This window comes from Schistocerca americana, chromosome 2 (assembly GCF_021461395.2).
Source record: "Schistocerca americana isolate TAMUIC-IGC-003095 chromosome 2, iqSchAmer2.1, whole genome shotgun sequence".
Lineage (NCBI taxonomy): Eukaryota > Metazoa > Arthropoda > Insecta > Orthoptera > Acrididae > Schistocerca > Schistocerca americana.
The window spans coordinates 711,658,653-711,676,811 of record NC_060120.1 but is presented as its reverse complement, the minus strand read 5'-3'; the positions used below and the strand labels follow the sequence as shown (position 1 = coordinate 711,676,811).

The 18,159-nt window shown below is 38.7% G+C and overlaps 1 protein-coding gene across 1 annotated transcript in view; it reads right to left on the bottom strand.

Moving 5' to 3' along the window:
- Positions 1-18,159, bottom strand: part of LOC124594367 (serine protease nudel) — a 184,126-nt gene that overhangs the window by 65,323 nt on the left and 100,644 nt on the right. The window contains exon 10 of the mRNA XM_047132735.1: positions 16,530-16,615. Within this exon, the coding sequence (XP_046988691.1) occupies positions 16,530-16,615 (86 nt within the window). The remainder of the gene's footprint in view (positions 1-16,529; positions 16,616-18,159) is intronic.

Here is an 18,159-nt window from a genome sequence, read left to right as displayed (position 1 = left end):
TGGCAGCGAGCTGGTATGACATGGGCATACAAAAACTGCCACAGTGTTCACAAAAATGCATTGACAGAAATGGTGATTATGTCGAAAAATAGCTAAATGTTCAAGCTGTAACTGATGTAAACCATTGTAGAAATAAACAGGTCTACGTACTTATAAAAAATAGGAGACCTTACTTTTGGGATTACCCTCGTAATATGTTGGGACATAATATTCTTGGATGACTCATCATTTAGAATGACTTTTTTTGTTGCACAAATATGAGCAATAAGCATAACAATATTGTGCCTTTCTGTGACTTAGCATCTCCACTATACAGTGAATAGCAACTATCCTTTTCATTATATTGCTACATTCCATCCTGGATTGTTTGAGAAATAAGAGTAATATGTGGTATTCACCTACAGCCATTCACAGTTGAATTTTCAAGAAGTTAAGCATTCAGATGCCATCTCCACAATCTATCACAGTCTGAAAAGAATGGCAATGTTCACTACTCCAACAAAAGAAGAAAAAATGTTCATTGATTGTCACTTAAAGCTGTTTGTGCCCCAGAAATGAACAGAAGTATATAAACACAAAAATAATACAACATGGTCTGGCAGCTAGTAATGTAAATTCAACATCTAAATTAATGTGCTTATTTCAGGACAACAGCTTTTCTTATTTCAAATGACTTTTTAATTAAATTTATGGGGATATTTTCTTCAACTTCTGATAAGACAGGAAGTTAAAGCAAATGTAATTGCAAGAAAGGGTTTATGTACATATGCTAAATCAATGTATGACTATCCTCCAATGTAAACATTATAGTAACTGGGAGACTATTGTAATGGTAGCAAATTTCCCATACCCTCTTCTTAGATGTCTGCTGCCCTTCTGTCACAGTATGTAGTGACAGTGTCTTGCAGGTTTTCATCTGAGAACAAGTGAAAGTCACTTGGTGCCACATTACAGCTGTAGGAATGGTGAACCATTGCCTACCATTTGAAATGTTAAAGTAGTCATTGAGTTGAAAAAGCAGTGTGTGTCTGATCATTACTGTGCAACAGAATGATATCTGACAGCAACATGGAACTTCATTTGTTTTGAACTGATGCGCAATATCTCACAACATGTAATCACACAGATTGTTGTTTCAGATAGTATGTAGTCAACAAGAGAAATGTCTTTCTTGTCCCAAAGTACTAACCATAAACTTTTTGTTGATAAATGTTTCAAATTTTTTGGTTTATTGTGGCTGCTGTTTCATAAATCCACACTTTACCACCAATCACAATTTTGTTCAGTATGCCATCCCTTCTTTCTTGTAATGCAGGAAACATGTTATTGCTCAAATAATTGTTGTTATTGCCAGTCAACAACAAGCTGATTAAATGTCTTGTACCCATGAAATCAATAGATCCCAAGATGAATTTCACTGTAAAAGTTAAAGAGGATGGAGGATCTCCTTTTCTTGACCACATAACTGAAAGGAGAGGACATGATTTGCTGGGCTACAATGTGCATGAGAAAAGATACATATCATCTCCATTTTTAGCAGAGGAATGGAGTACCTGGAACTCTAGTTCATGGGCCCCCATAAAGACTGTTTTACACAAGAATACCTAAAGTACCAGTATATATAATGATATGAATATAATAGAGGGAAACATTCCACGTGGGAAAAATATATCTAAAAACAAAGATGATGTGACTTACCAAAAGAAAGTGCTGGCAGGTCATAGACCCTTTCCTTCCCTCTTTCCTGACGAAGCAACCGTTGGTTGCGAAAGCTTGAATTTTGTGTGTATGTTTGTGTTTGTTTGTGTGTCTATCGACCTGCCAGTGCTTTCTTTTGGTAAGTCACATCATCTTTGTTTTTAAGTATATATAAAGAGTTATTCAGTGAATACTGTGTTGAACCCTGACAGAACAGCTGGAGAAACCAGAATAGGAACCTGTGTTGCTTGCATATAATAGTCCACTGCCCAGAAAAATTGTCCATAATTCTAAAAAATCCTCAATTGAAATTGATTTCTGCCCTTCAACTACTTCATGGTTTGGAGGACAACATCATACTATGCATATTTGGGGTACATTATATACCAAATGACATGGTATGTATAGGGCAGAGGCTGTGCATTGTCTCACAAAGGAAAGCCTGTGTTCAATTGCTTTGCTTGCCAGGGAGTTACACCTGAGACATGGAGGAGGCTCTATCAGCAATGATTAAATGTCCTAGGTGAACCTAGCTGCAAATCATAGGTCATGTTGGCATGGATGAGACCTGTTGCCTGGGTTCAGAGATCATCCTCAGTTCCTATGTAAAGCTAGCTACTTTTGTGAAGGCAGAAGGCAGCTAGCCCTGTGTGGGTTGGAAATAGGTCTAGTGTTTTGCTGCATCATCCCCAAAACTGATAAATATCTTCTGGTTTGGAGACAAATGAAAGGCTTTAACTAGAGCTTCAGACAATTGTGTTACAGTCTTGGATGCAGCTTTCTCAACCTCCACTATTGGATGGGGCATTGTAGGACTCCCCTTATAGGTCAGGTGTGCACTCCACACAGGAAGCAGCTACTATAGTCAGAGTCACAGACGAAGGTGGTCTAGTTTAGGCTTGTTCCATGCACCTGCCGTCACACATTCTCTGACACCTGACCAATTCTCTGACCAATGGGCTCTCAGTGGTGGTCTGTGCACTCTGCTATGTACATCATAGCCACTGTGAGCATTGAATGTGCCTGTAGTGTGTTATTTACCAAATTTTTTATTCCATTTGTTGTGATGGCTCAGTGCTGATGATGGTGCTAGCTGGCAAATTCTACATAGTCTTGTGAGAGAGATAATTTGCAGAATTCACTCTTTCTTTCAAACACACAGCATCTCTATGCATGTACCACAAGTATTGTTTGGGACTAGCAATCCTGCAATCCCTGTCTTTGCATTAACCTGTGAGGACTGCTGTCATTCGTTAATTGGGCAATAGGGTAGTGGAGTATGTGCGGAATGCACATGAAAGTCTTTTAGGGGAGAGAAATCTCTCCACAGGCCTGATGAGATGCATTCTGATGTCAGACAGGAAAGAATACTGTTCTCATTATTTAAAGAGAGTAGCATTTGTCATGGGAGATCGGGGAAAGAGAATATTAATACTGTATTAGTTAACTGTGGGAGTGTTTATGGAAAGATCTCAGAACTGGTCTGAATTGTGCATGGTGTAATGTAACAGACTGAGACTCTTTTATACTACTACTCAATGTATCTGATTTGTGAAGAACATAATACATTCTATTGGTTGTTTATATTATTATCTAACTATATTTCACACTTGTTTCTTTTTTTATACTGTGTGGAAGGATTATGAATTGTGTGTCCACTGATGGTAAATAAAACTTCAGCATGAAAATGAAAAAAAAAAAAAATTGTGATGGTATATTTATGAGTTTTTGATTGCCTGAAGCTACATTGTCAAAGTTGGAGAACATGCGTGTTGCAGTTGTTTTTGTGTAAAATTAACGGATAGAAAGTTTTACACAGAGTGAGGTGGTGTGGTGCTCAGCACACAGGACTTGCATCTGGTAGGAAGACAGTTCAAACCTGCATCCGGCCATCCTGATTTAAGTTTTCCATGATTTCCCTAAATCGCTCTTGACAAATGCTAGAATGGTTCCTTTGAAAGGACATGGCCAACTTCCTTCCCCATCCTTCACTAATCTGATGGGACTGATGACCTCACTGTTTTGTCCCCTTCCCCAAATCAACCAACCAATGTTGAGTCTAATTACTGAAATTGTAAACAGTGCTGTTAATAATGATTTTTAATGTTGTTCATAAAATAATTAGATGCAGCGAATAATGTGACCACAGCACTGAAACCTCTGGAAATGGTACTAAATAAAAGTAATTAAGCAGGTTAGCTGTAATTTGCATATTTGTGTAGTAACCGTTAAAGTGCTTTATTTATAAAAATTTTGGATAGAAAATCAAATTTTAGTAAAATTTGGTTTATGTCAAATATTTTGTTCCATTTTGTGACACATGCTACCTAACTTGGTTATTTATGAATACGTAGTTTTTTATTGTGAGACAACTAAAATAATTTGTTTAGTAACAGACTTGTAATATACAATAGCAGCTATGTGCACACATGACAGTTTGGGATAGTTCACTTCAGTTCAGTTTAGTTTGCTATTGGTTGTTTAATTTTGTAATTCATCACTGCTTGCTGAAGTCGTGGTCAGATAATGTATTACAAAATAATCCTGAAGATGAGAAGTAATCAATGATTGCAAAAAATTGTGAATATTTCTGCCATATCTGTGAAAAATAAATCAAGGGTTGCATGGAAAGATTGTCAAGTTATTATTTATGAAGAAGAACCCTGGATCTAATTATTCAACAATGAACTGAAACATTCACATTACCTTGCTCTAATTGAATAATTGCTCTTGGTGATACACATTATTTAATGTTACAACTAGATCACCTGCAGTGCAAAAACATTGTATTTTTTTTACAAAAGTCAGCTAGTAACTTTCTATTTGGACAATCAGGTAGCAAATGTTAGAACAGCAACAAGGCTGATAAAGTACTAGGGACATAAAGCTGACTGAAACCACAGATTAATAGCAGTGAAATTCCAAATTCCGACTGGATTGTATATCACAAACATAGATTGAATGCTAATGGTGGAGATGTGTTTATAGCTGTAAGAATCTGATAATATCTAATGAGGCTAGTACAGATTCTGAGTGCAAAATAATTTGAGTGAAGGTAAGTGTTAAAGGAGGATTCAAACATGTTCATCAGATGCTTTTCTAGACATGCTGCCTCAAGGGCAGCAGTGGCAGAACATTTGATGGGAAACTTGGAGAACATTTCATCAAAATTTTGTAGCTGTGTATAAGATGGAGATTTCCAACATACTCACTTGCATTTCTGAAAGAACAGGTACTGATGATGATACACAGCTGTACCATATACTTCAAAATTTATTTGCTGGCTGCTAGTTCCTGGACATCAGCAGCATTAGGTATGATATAAGGATGCAGACAGTGTGACATATGCAAATTAGGGTTGGTCCAGGGAGCATGCTTCGATAGCCAAAGCAGTTAAGGTGACTGTTCACAATAAGTGGGGAATCCCTGTTTGAGTCCCAGTCCAACACAAATTTTAATGTCACTAATGGGTAGGATACAGCTGATGTCAAAGAATGTGCAGTCGATGAATAGATTTCAACTTATTCAACTTAGACAAGGAGACCTAACTGTTTAAGATGAGTGCTTGGGACAAGAAATGATGTGAAACTGTTCTAAATGCCCTATTTGAAAATTAGCTTGAGCAGATAACCATAGGACTCACTCTTGGAGGCAACATATTAGATCTGGTCACCAACAGTTCTGCACTTTTCAGCTCTTTAGTGCATAACAGGGATCATGGGGCTGTTACAGCATCACTGAATACAGCTCTATACAAGAATTTAAAGAAAGGTAGGAAGATACGAGGGCCGTTCAGAAAGTAACCTCCGGTTGATTTAAAAAAATACACCAAGTTAAATAAAAAATTTTTAATATATACATCTTACAACTACATCTTTGCACTATTTTTCTACATAGTCTCCAAAGTGATTGAGGCACTTATCGTATCTCTTCACAAGCTTTGAAATTCCTTCTGCATAAAAATCACCCGCTTGTGCCTGGAGCCAGCCTGTGACCGCATCTTTGAGCTCTTCGTCGTCATCAAACCGCTGTGACCCGAGCCATTTCTTCAAATGCATGAAGAGGTGATAATCACTTGGCGCCAGGTCTGGGCTGTAAGGTGGATGGTTGATAACGTCGAAGGACTCAAGAAGGGCCATTGTTCTGCGAGCAGAGTGAGGACGGGCGTTATCGTGCAAAAAAACGATACCGGAAGTCAGCATACCACGGCGTTTGTTCTGTATAGCCCGTCATAACTTTTTTATTGTTTCACAGTACACGTCTTGATTAATGGTCATACCACGTTCCATGAATTCAACCAACAACACCACTTTGGCATCCCAAAACACCGTTGCCATCAGTTTTCTGGCAGAAAAATCTTGCGAGGCTTTTCTTGGTTTGGTAGGCGAATTTGAATGTGCCCACATCTTTGATTGTTCTTTTGTCTCAGGGTTCACGTACTTAATCCAGGTTTCGTCACCGGTCATGATTCTGTTTAACAATGGTCCTCCTTCGTCCTCATAACGTGACAGAGGCCATTCTTTGAGTTTTGTGGTGGTCGGTAAGAATTTTGGGCACCCATCGTGCACAGAACTTACGGTAACCCAATCTTGCTGCCACTATCTCATACAAGAGAGTCTTAGAAATCTGTGGAAAACCAGTAGACAACTCCGACATTGAGAAACGTCGATTTTCACGAACTTTTGCATCAACTGTCTGAACGAGTTCGTCAGTCACCAATGATGGTCTACCACTCCTCTCTTCATCATGAACGTTTTCTCGTCCACTTTTAAATAAACGTACCCATTCACGGACAACTCCTTCACTCATAACTCTTGGTCCGTACACGGCACAAAGCTCACGATGAATAGCTGCTGCAGAATATCCTTTGGCTGCAAAAAACCTTATGACAGCACGCACTTCACATTTGGCGGGGTTTTCTATTGCAGCACACATTTCAAACTGCCACAAAAACTAAACTAGCGCAGGTACGACGTTCACTCGACCACGGCTTGATGCCGACTGACCTGTTGAGTGCGTGAACGCACAGATGGCGTCGCTACTCCCCCCACAACCCGCACTGTGACCAATCGGAGGCTACTTTCTGAACCGCCCTCGTATTTCTGCTTGTGAAGAGAGACAAAAAACATATCTCAGATTGCCTGAATGCCCAATGTGAGACATTCATCTCCAGGACTGAAAATATTTAGCATCAACAGATAAAGCTCAAGAGTATTGTACAATACACCTTAGACAGATATGTGCTGAGCAAATCTGAGAAGAATGGGAAAGACCAACTGTGATTTGACAGCTGCTATTTGAACACACAGAGAACTTCATTGCAAATTTAAACAGAACCAGAACTTCACAGACAAATAAAAACTGAATGAAAGGAAATTAGCATGAGGAGAGCCACATGTGAAGCATTAAATGAATTCAAAAGTGATACCCTACCTACCGACTTGACAGGAAATGAGATGGAGGATGAAATGGAGAAGACCAAATTTGAGATGCCGTTTTCCAAAAATGTTTCTTTGAGATAGATTGTACTGTGGATCCTCCTTTAAACCATTGTATGAACATCAGAATTACAGATACTGAAATAAGTGACCATGGGATAGAAAAGCAACTAAAATCACACAACAGAGAAAAAGCTTCTGGACCTGAGGGGATAGCAGTACGGTACTACATAGCATATCAAAAATAACATGCTCCTCTTGTAGTAGCAGTATACCGTAGATCACTGGAAGACTGAAGCATTCTTAGTGACTGGAAGGAACTGGAGGTCATTTCCATTTTAAAGATGGGTTGTCAAACAGATAGACAGGTCTGATTCAGTAACATTTTTCTACACAAGTGACTTATCACTCAGCACCCCCACATTTCCCACTATTCACTCACACCCTTTCATCTGTGTCAGTTCTTGCTACTAACTGAATATGCATTGTATGTCAGTCTTCCACTTGGCCACCTCTCTTAGTTTGGCACCCTAAGTGGCCTCTACTAATGGTGGTATGTCCTGTATAGGAATATTACAACGGTGATTCCTCTGGCACCCTTCTAGTTTGGCACCACAAGCACTGACTTGAGTTGCTAGGGCCTAAACCTGCTCTGCAAGCAGATGCACAAAACTATACATCGTTGCACAATTTTGGAACACGTTTTATGTCAGGGTATTAAGAAATTTCTAGAGACTGAAAATCTCATCTGTAGGAATTGATATGGGTCCTTAATAACAGCTTCTGGTCATTTCACCATGGATAAATGTGTATTCTATATGGTTTGGAAGGTAATCTTATACCAGTCTTCCAGCAAAGGGAGTGGCTAACTAGGTAATGATGATGGAAGTGGATAGTGGTCATGCATCCTTCTCTCCAAAGGGAGACCACAAAGGCTCAATAATATTGAAATATGGCAACTGTGACAATCAGGGGAGATGTGACAAATCATTCTCCTTGTGACGAAGCAAGCTGGGATCTTTTTATTTCCTCTCTTGTTTTGCCATCTGCCTCCTTAAATTCATTTTATTTTCATTTGTGACTAATTACTATTAACATACATGGGTATAATCTGTATTTTCATAAAAGAGAAAGGTTGGCCATCAGTCTTAAAAAATATAGCACCAGATCTAATTTTGTGCTTAGTTTTGTGAATGTAATTAATTTCCTAATTTATTTTGACTATTGCTATTTAATATCTTTTGTTACAGGGTGAAATCAGTAATCGGTTCATGACTTAAATGCTATTGTTGACTGACAAACAAACATAAATTGTGTACTAATTATAAACATTTGGGAGAAGAACTATTAGGATTCGAAAACATATTAGCAAAGCCAGCCCTTAATTAATTCCAAAATAACTACCAGGTTTGTCAAAAATATTGTTTGTATAGCTATATCTGATAATTTCATTATTTAAACAAATAATTTAGCCTAACATTTGTGGTAGAAGTAACTGTTTAAAAGGAAGAATGTTTTGATGTATTCAGTTAATTGAATGAGTTATGTTTTAATTGTAATTTCTGTAGATGAAACATCGAACAATGTGTAGTTGCAGTACCTATTATTATGAGAATATATAAAGGCCCAGTCCACGGCTGATTTTCAGACGGGAAATCTGTACCAGTTAGAGAAACAATAATGCAGTGGAATTAGTGTTATACCAGTAGGCCATGTGTTAAAAGAATGAGAGTGTCTGTTCAATGGCGTATTATTCTGAAAGAACAGCATGGTTAGGTTTTTACTGCTCATAGATGATCAATGGTAAATTATTGTAGCAGTATGCTGACATTTGCCTGCAAATTATTAATGAGGCTTATCAAAAGTTAACCAGTAGTGAACTGGCCATACAACTATGTAATACTGGGGGTTGTGAACAGCAAAAGTAAAGAACTGTGAAACACAACTGTGCAGCTGATGGCTACATCATTTACAGTAGTCAGTACATTGACACTGAGGACAATCAAAGAAAAGAAGTAAAGCGGGTGAACGTCGCATATGGTGCTCTCCCAGGTGAGGACTGTTGCATTTGAGCACAATAAACTAGGACTCGTGAACTTTGAACAGTGAACTCAAGAACAGTTTACAGTATAGTTATTTTAACGAAGGAGGTGCAACAGTCAATCAGTGCTTGGGTTTCATGGCTATAGTATGACAGTAGCCAATCAGTGAGTGGGTTCTATGGAAGCAGTCATTGAGTACAGGGGCAATCAATCAGTGCGCAGGTGGATGCAGCCAACCGGGATAAATAATACACATCACTGAGAAAATTACAACTTGCAGCAGCCATGCAGATGACGAGCCGAGATGACACCAGCAGCAGGAGACGAGTGAATAAAAATAAGGTAATTCATAGCAAAAGCTGTTTTATATTAAATGATACATAATGAGTGGCCTTAGTGAAAAAGACAGTGTGATGGGGGAGAATGGACAACAGGGGAGTGGTGTGATTAATAACAAAGTTGTAGAGGTTAAGTTTTTAAATGAACAGAAAGACTTAATGGGGACTGATTTGGTAGACAATAGTAGTTATAAATCAGACTTGAATGTAACTTTGAATGATGGGGACAAAAGTCCTATTGTAGATGAAATGATAAAAGTGTCATCTACATTGTGTGGTGATGTGAGCGAAATGGACAAAAACAGTACTGGAGTGGATGAAATTGTTAAGGTTAAGGGGGAGGAATCTAGCAGTGCAAGTCAGCTAGGGCAAATGTTTATGGCAGATGGAAAATTGGAAGTGATGTTAAGGCAAATTATCAATAGCATGAGTATGAAAAAAGACATTTACAGCTTAAAGGATGTACTGAAGAAAGAAATTAAAAAGGAAATTAAGGTAGTCAGCTACAATCTTTCAGAATTAAATAAGAAGGATGAGGCGGTAGTTAAAGATTGTGATGAAATGATAAAGAAAGTAGTACTGTAATTCTGTCAGAGACAGCAAAGGACTTGGAAGAGTGGTTGAATGGAATGGACAGTGTCTTGGAAGGAGGATATAAGATGATAATCAACAAAAGCAAAACGAGGATAATGGGATGCAGTCGAATTAAGGTGGGGGATGCTGAGGGAATTAGATTAGGAAATGAGATACTTAAAGTAGTAAAGGAGTTTTGCTATTTGGGGTGCAAAATAACTGATGATGGTCAAAGAAGAGAGGATATAAAATGTAGACTGGCAATGGCAAGGAAAGCATTTCCGAAGAAGAGAAATTTGTTAACATCGAGTATAGATTTAAATGTCAGGAAGTCATTTATGAAAGTATTTATATGGAGTGTAGCCACATATGGAAGTGAAACATGGACTATAAATACACTCCTGGAAATTGAAATAAGAACACCGTGAATTCATTGTCCCAGGAAGGGGAAACTTTATTGACACATGCCTGGGGTCAGATACATCACATGATCACACTGACAGAACCACAGGCACATAGACACAGGCAACAGAGCATGCACAATGTCGGCACTAGTACAGTGTATATCCACCTTTCGCAGCAATGCAGGCTGCTATTCTCCCATGGAGACGATCGTAGAGATGCTGGATGTAGTCCTGTGGAACGGCTTGCCATGCCATTTCCACCTGGCGCCTCAGTTGGACCAGCGTTCGTGCTGGACGTGCAGACCGCGTGAGACGACGCTTCATCCAGTCCCAAACATGCTCAATGGGGGACAGATCCGGAGATCTTGCTGGCCAGGGTAGTTTGCTTACACCTTCTAGAGCACATTGGGTGGCACGGGATACATGCGGACGTGCATTGTCCTGTTGGAACAGCAAGTTCCCTTGCCGGTCTAGGAATGGTAGAACGATGGGTTCGATGACGGTTTGGATGTACCGTGCACTATTCAGTGTCCCCTCGACGATCACCAGTGGTGTACGGCCACTGTAGGAGATCGCTCCCCACACCATGATGCCGGGTGTTTGCCCTGTGTGCCTCGGTAGTATGCAGTCCTGATTGTGGCGCTCACCTGCACGGCGCCAAACACGCATACGACCATCATTGGCACCAAGGCAGAAGCGACTCTCATCGCTGAAGATGACACGTCTCCATTCGTCCCTCCATTCACGCCTGTCGCGACACCACTGGAGGCGGGCTGCACGATGTTGGGGCGTGAGCGGAAGACGGCCTAACGGTGTGCGGGACCGTAGCCCAGCTTCATGGAGACGGTTGCGAATGGTCCTCACCGATACCCCAGGAGCAACAGTGTCCCTAATTTGCTGGGAAGTGGCGGTGCGGTCCCCTATGGCACTGCGTAGGATCCTACGGTCTTGGCGTGCATCCGTGCGTCGCTGCGGTCCGGTCCCAGGTCGACGGGCACGTGCACCTTCCGCCGACCACTGGCGACAACATCGATGTACTGTGGAGACCTCACGCCCCACGTGTTGAGCAATTCGGCGGTACGTCCACCCGGCCTCCCGCATGCCCACTATATGCCCTCGCTCAAAGTCCGTCAGCTGCACATACGGTTCACGTCCACGCTGTCGCGGCATGCTACCAGTGTTAAAGACTGCGATGGAGCTCCGTATGCCACGGCAAACTGGCTGACACTGACGGCGGCGGTGCACAAATGCTGCGCAGCTAGCGCCATTCGACGGCCAACACCGCGGTTCCTGGTGTGTCCGCTGTGCCGTGCGTGTGATCATTGCTTGTACAGCCCTCTCGCAGTGTCCGGAGCAAGTATGGTGGGTCTGACACACCGGTGTCAATGTGTTCTTTTTTCCATTTCCAGGAGTGTAGTTTGGAGAAGAAGAGAATAGAAGCTTTTGAAATGTGGTGCTACAGAAGAATGCTGAAGATTAGATGGGTAGATCACATAACTAATGAGGAGGTATTGAACAGAATTGGGGAGAAGAGGTGTTTGTGGCACAACTTGGCTAGAAGAAGGGATCGGTTGGTAGGACATGTTCTGTGGCATCAAGGGATCACCAATTTAGTATTGGAGGGCAGCATGGAGGGTAAAAATCATAGAGGTCGATCAAGAGATGAATACACTAAGCAGATTCAGAAGGATGTAGGTTGCAGTATGTACTGGGAGATGAAGAAGCTTGCACAGGATAGAGTAGCATGGAGAGCTGCATCAAATCAGTCTCTGGGCTGAAGACCACAACAACAACAATAACAACAGACATTGCTGTAAAATTGTCGTTTAGCATCTTCGTAAGTGCAATACAGGAACCACACTCTAAACAGGAAAAGTACTGCTCATAATTATAATGAGAAATTAACACTAATGAGTAGTAAATGTGTAGAAGAGAGAAAGAAGCTTTGTGATGACTATCATAAGAGGGTAGAGGCTTCCGAGAAATAGTGTAAAGATGAAGTCAAAGCAGCCAGGAAATTTTGTGCTGAAAATAGGGTTAATCTTGAGAACCAAATTGATCAGATTAAAAATGGTTTAGAAACAGAGGTAAAAACCAAGTGTGCAGTAGTGATAAAGGAAAAACTGGTAAAAGTAAATAAAGATGTAGACAAAATTGGCTGAAATGGAGAAAAGATGGAAGAGGTACAAAATCTAAAGCATAGAGTATGTAGTCCTTCATATGTTAGCTGTAAGAAATTTAATAATTTTGATCCATATGGAGAAGTGCATTCATTGGATTTCATTAGGGAATTTAATGATTTGCTGAAACATGGAATGGCAAAAAGGCCGCTGTTGGATCACCTGCTGCACTAGCTGCGCGTTGCCCTCTGTGGTTGCCGTACGCGGTCGCCCTACCTTTCCAGCACATTCATCCGTCACGTTCCCAGTCCGTTGAAATTTTTCAAACAGATCCTTTATTGTATCGCTTTTCGGTCCTTTGGTTACATTAAACCTCCGTTGAAAACTTCGTCTTGTTGCAACAACACTGTGTTCTAGGCGGTGGAATTCCAACACCAGAAAAATCCTCTGTTCTAAGGAATAAACCATGTTGTCTACAGCACACTCGCACGTTGTGAACAGCACATGCTTACAGCAGAAAGACGACGTACAGAATGGCGCACCCATAGACTGCGTTGTCTTCTATATCTTTCACATCACTTGCAGCACCATCTGTTGTTGAAAATTGTAAGTACTGTAATTTCGAAAGTTTGTCCGCCTGAAAATGTACTGTTGTCCCAAGCATATTGCAACAAATGGTGTAATTCTATCGCTGCTCGTTTAATTTTTATTGCCATTTCAAATATACCGGTCATTTTTGAAACACCCTGTATATATATTATGTTGTGTTAGTGATAATTAATGGGCTATTAAAAGGATGGAAGAAAAGGCAATATAAAAAGATAAACAGAGGTATTTGGTAAAAATTTAAGAGATACTGTGTCTATTTGGGTTTTATGAAATCTGATGAAAGTAAATTGGTGTCACAGTTACAGAAGTTCTGTCAAACAAAGAGGTAAGGTAAACTGAAAATGAAAGGTATCAGCATATGTTGAGGAGAAGGTGCAGATTATGTGAAAACTATAACATCTGAAGTAATCAGCTCATATGTAAAATTAGCATAATTTGGTGCAGCAACAGAGGCAATATGCAGTAAAAACCATATTCAATACTAGGTTCTTAATATTAATTGTGGTATAATAGAAGAGTTTGTGTTCAGTGTAATTAGTGTATGGAGATAACTATCTACCTATAGGAGTATGTCATGGTACAGCATCTTTTAAAATTAAGGGAAAAAACTTTTAACATGGTTGCCTGGACTAAAGTGTGTGGAAATAATAAGCAAGATTTGTATTTATATCACCCTTCAGGCTAGCACCTCAAGGAATTTGGTGGAATACAGAGAAATAATAGTTTTTCTAAGTAATAGCTTTGTCTGATCGGTAATGAGAGTTAAGTTAGCCATAGGATAAGGATATGTTACTGTGGAGTGTTTTTCAGTAGAATCAGTTTTACATTGGATGAGCAGATCAGGTGTCTATGTATTAAATAATGAAGCAATAATGAAATAATAAAATAATGAATAATTTTAGGGTCTTAATGGTTAGGGAGCCTGTCTCTGCCATAGGGATATGTTCTGAAAATGCACTCCACTAGTTAATGAGGTAAGAAATGTAAGTAAAATAATGGAGCTGACACACATGATTAATGAAAAAGATAACTGTGTACAAACAAATGTGGTGTAACTATATTGAGGATCTATTTTTGAACTAGGCAACATTGGGTACTGTGTATATTGTGCAATTCATGGCACTGCAGCTGGGAATTAGAGCTTAACAGAAAGAGCAATATTTTAGTGAGGTAAACATATTAGCAAAGCTAGCCAGCCCTTCATTAATTTCAAAATAATTACCAGATTTGTCAAAAGTATTGTTTGTATAAATATATCTGTTAATTTCATTATTTAAACAAATAATTCAGCCTAACCTTTGTGGTAGAAGTAACTGTTTAAAAGGAGGAATGTTTTGATGTATTCAGTTAATTGAATGAGTTATGTTTTAATTGTAATTTCTGTAGATGAAACATCGAACAATGTGTAGTTGCAGTACCTATTATTGTGAGAATATATAAAGGCCCAATTTTTGGTCCCAAGACAGTCAGTCCACAGTCAATTTTCAGATGGAAAATCTGTACCAGTTAAAAGTAACAATAATGCAGTGTAATTAGTGTAACACTAATAGGTCATGTTTTAAAAGAATGACAGTGTCTGCTCAATGGTGTTATATGAACTGTATTATTCTGCAAGAACTGTGAGGTTAGGTTTTTACTGCTCATAGATCAACGTTAAATTATTGTAGCAGTATGCTGGCGTTTGCCTGCAAGCTATTAATGAGGCTTATCAAAAGTTAACCAGTAGTGAACTAGCTATATGACTGTATAATATTGCAGGGTTGTGAACAGCGAAAGTAAAGAACTGTGAAACACTACTTTGCTACTGTCGGCTACATCATTTAAAGTAATCAGTGTTGAACTTTCAGCCAGTATAATAATGCAGTACATCAATACTGAGGACTGCCAATGAACAAGTAAAGCAGGCAAACATCACATCCTGCTCACAAAAACAGCCCTGGATGATGTGAGCTATCTGAACAGGGAACTTGGCATCTTGTAACACAATATCACCACTGGGGAACTAGAACTGTACCATGGGATGGACCTGATAATTCAAAATGCTCACATGTTCATTTCCCGTAGTGTGATCTTGCAGAGTAACAATGAGATCTATGGAACACCATGATATGCTGTCCAAATTATCTCTGAACGCCCATCGTGTTTCACTCTTGTAATGTAAAACTTGGCCAGAAGTTGGAAACAGTGTGAAACAAGGCTCATCAAACCAAATGACTTTCTTCCTTTGCTCGCATCCTTCACACCAAGAAAAAAATTTTTTTTTCTCATGAAAAAGTGTTTTCAAACATCTGCATCCATATTTATACTCCAGAAGCCACCATGTAGTGTGTAAAATTTATTTAACTGTAAAAATAAAGCTATTAATTCATAATGAAGGAGAATTTGCATGGATTTTGAAAGAGTCTAGATTTTCATTGACCTGTGTGTTAACTCCATTTTAATTCCATCTAGTTGAACACCGAGGAATGTTATGCACAGTTTTCTTCCATAATATTTAGAAAGGCTGATAAGTGTTGAAAAGAAAGGAGAAAATTTACATGGCTTTTAATGTAATGTGTATATATTTATATGCATCATAATCTTTGTGTGTATTAGTATGTATTGTTTTTATTTTTGTATGTTAACATATGCACTGGTTGTTTTGTCATTTAAATATTTCATAGCCATTTTCGTTTCTGACACAATATGAGGGCAGAATTTTTACATTATTTTTGTATAACAGATGGTTAAGGTAAACAGTATGTTTATTATTACAAGTGTGCTATCTTTTTTAAATTTTTTTACTGTGTATTGAACATTTTGTTGTTGTCAGCTTTATATCTTTGTGGAAATACAATATAATGCTTCTATGTTTCAATAAATGTATTTTATGAATCTCAAATATTTGCAAACATAATGTGGACAAGATGGGAAATTACCAGCATTAATAATTTCTTTCAAGATCTTATAATTGCCAAAAGTTGAATTACTACTGGTTTATTACACAAAATAGGAAACTCAGTTGAGAAAATAGTTAAAATTGCAAAGAAGCAGAAAAATTGGAGAATCTTTTATTGTCTTTGTATTCATAAATACATAAAATGAAAACTTTCACAGCCAGAAACATAACACTTACTATAATATTCCAGACTCATAAGCCATGCCTGAATTTGTTGAAGAAATCCAATGTCTCATGCTCATCTTGAAGAATATGTCTTCTGTAGATAGGGATGAAACATTGGATTTCTCTGAGATATTTATCTGACCAGTAGCCTGTTATTTTTTAATAAGTGTGAATTTCAATTGTTGTTTACAGCGTATGACTTACCGCTTACAGTGAAAGATCTGTCCCTTTGCCATTTCTAGTTCTGTGTTGATTGTTGTAATGTCTGGAGGCAGCTCCAGTCCAAACATCTGAAACATAAATTTGCATACTGCAGTACTGTTGATTTATTAAGAAAAATGAATCATTAATCTGTTGTTTAAGCAATAATTAGAGCATGCAGTTTCTGCATAGAAGAGACAAAAATCGAGTTTTTTTACTCTTCTCAGGTGCAAAGCACATACAACTTACAAAAAATACTGCAACTGCACCTGAGCTAATCAGAATGTAAAACAAGTAGTGATTCTATATTGAAGAGTTCTATATTAGTGAGTGTTTCCTTCTGTGGGTGCTAAATCTGAAGAGCAAAAGTACTGAAAGATCCAAGAGGTAGCTGTGAGAAGAAACCCAATGGGAAACACAAGCTAAGAAGAGGTTGCAAACAACAAAAATAAGGTAAAAAAATGTTTAAGTAGAAAGAGAAAATAGCAGCTGATATTTATATTTCAAAATATTCAGTCCAGGTAAATGAATGGCCATGGCTGTGACTGTGAGCAAGAATAAATATGAATGGATAAAAACATTCAGGCAAAGAATGTAAAAGAAAAAGAAAGAAAGAGTCATATGGCACTGTCAACTGGGAAACCCTGAGGTGTTGCTCAGCTGTCTAATTGGGGAGGGTTTTCTTCCTCGACACACAGTGGCCCATTCCACACACTCTGTGAGAGTTGTTTCATAAATGTATCTGTTGAGTGTAGATGATTATAATGTGTGTGTGTGTGTGTGTGTGTGTGTGTGTGTGTGTGTGTGTGTGTGATGTCACATTTGAATGTGGGGTATATCAGTCCCTCGTCAGTGCAGTTCTTATAAGAAACAATCCGAAACATTGACACTGCCAGAAATGGCATCTGCTGGCAGACAATGTGGTCACACATATATACCAGGATCTTTAAGAAATAATAATAAAAATGTAGGTGTTTCTTGCACAAACTGTTTCAAAAATGTAATGTAAAAAATAGTCCATGTAGTTAGCTGATGTTGGGTAATGTACCATCAACAAGGATAAGAAAATATAAAAATGTAAGTATAAAATTTGTGTTGCATGATAATGAAAAAGGGAGAAAGTGATAACTCATGCTGGCATATAGCCTGCTTCTCTTGAATAGAATCAAGGGAACTTCCAAGATTAACATTCCCATCCAAGGAATGGATCACAATCAACAGCATCATATGCACACAATTCATGAGTCACTTCAGAGACATTTCAAAGAGTAACAGTTACTGAAATTCATGGAAGAAATACAAAAGGAGATAAACGGGTAGCCTTGAGAAATGAAATAGTGTAAATAGCAGAGAAACAACTAGGCACAAAGACAGGATGTAGCAGAAATTCTTGGATAACATACAAGATATAAAATTTAACCAGTGGAGAATCCAGGATGGAGTAATGATAATATTATGGAAAGGATACATTGCTACTCACCATATAGTGGAGATGTTTAGTCACAGATAGGCCTTCATCCAAATTAGACAACATAAACACACATTCATAAAAATGCAACTCACACACATATGACAACAGTCTCTGGGTGCCGAGGCCAGACTACAAGCAGCAGCACATGATGGGAGAAGCAGT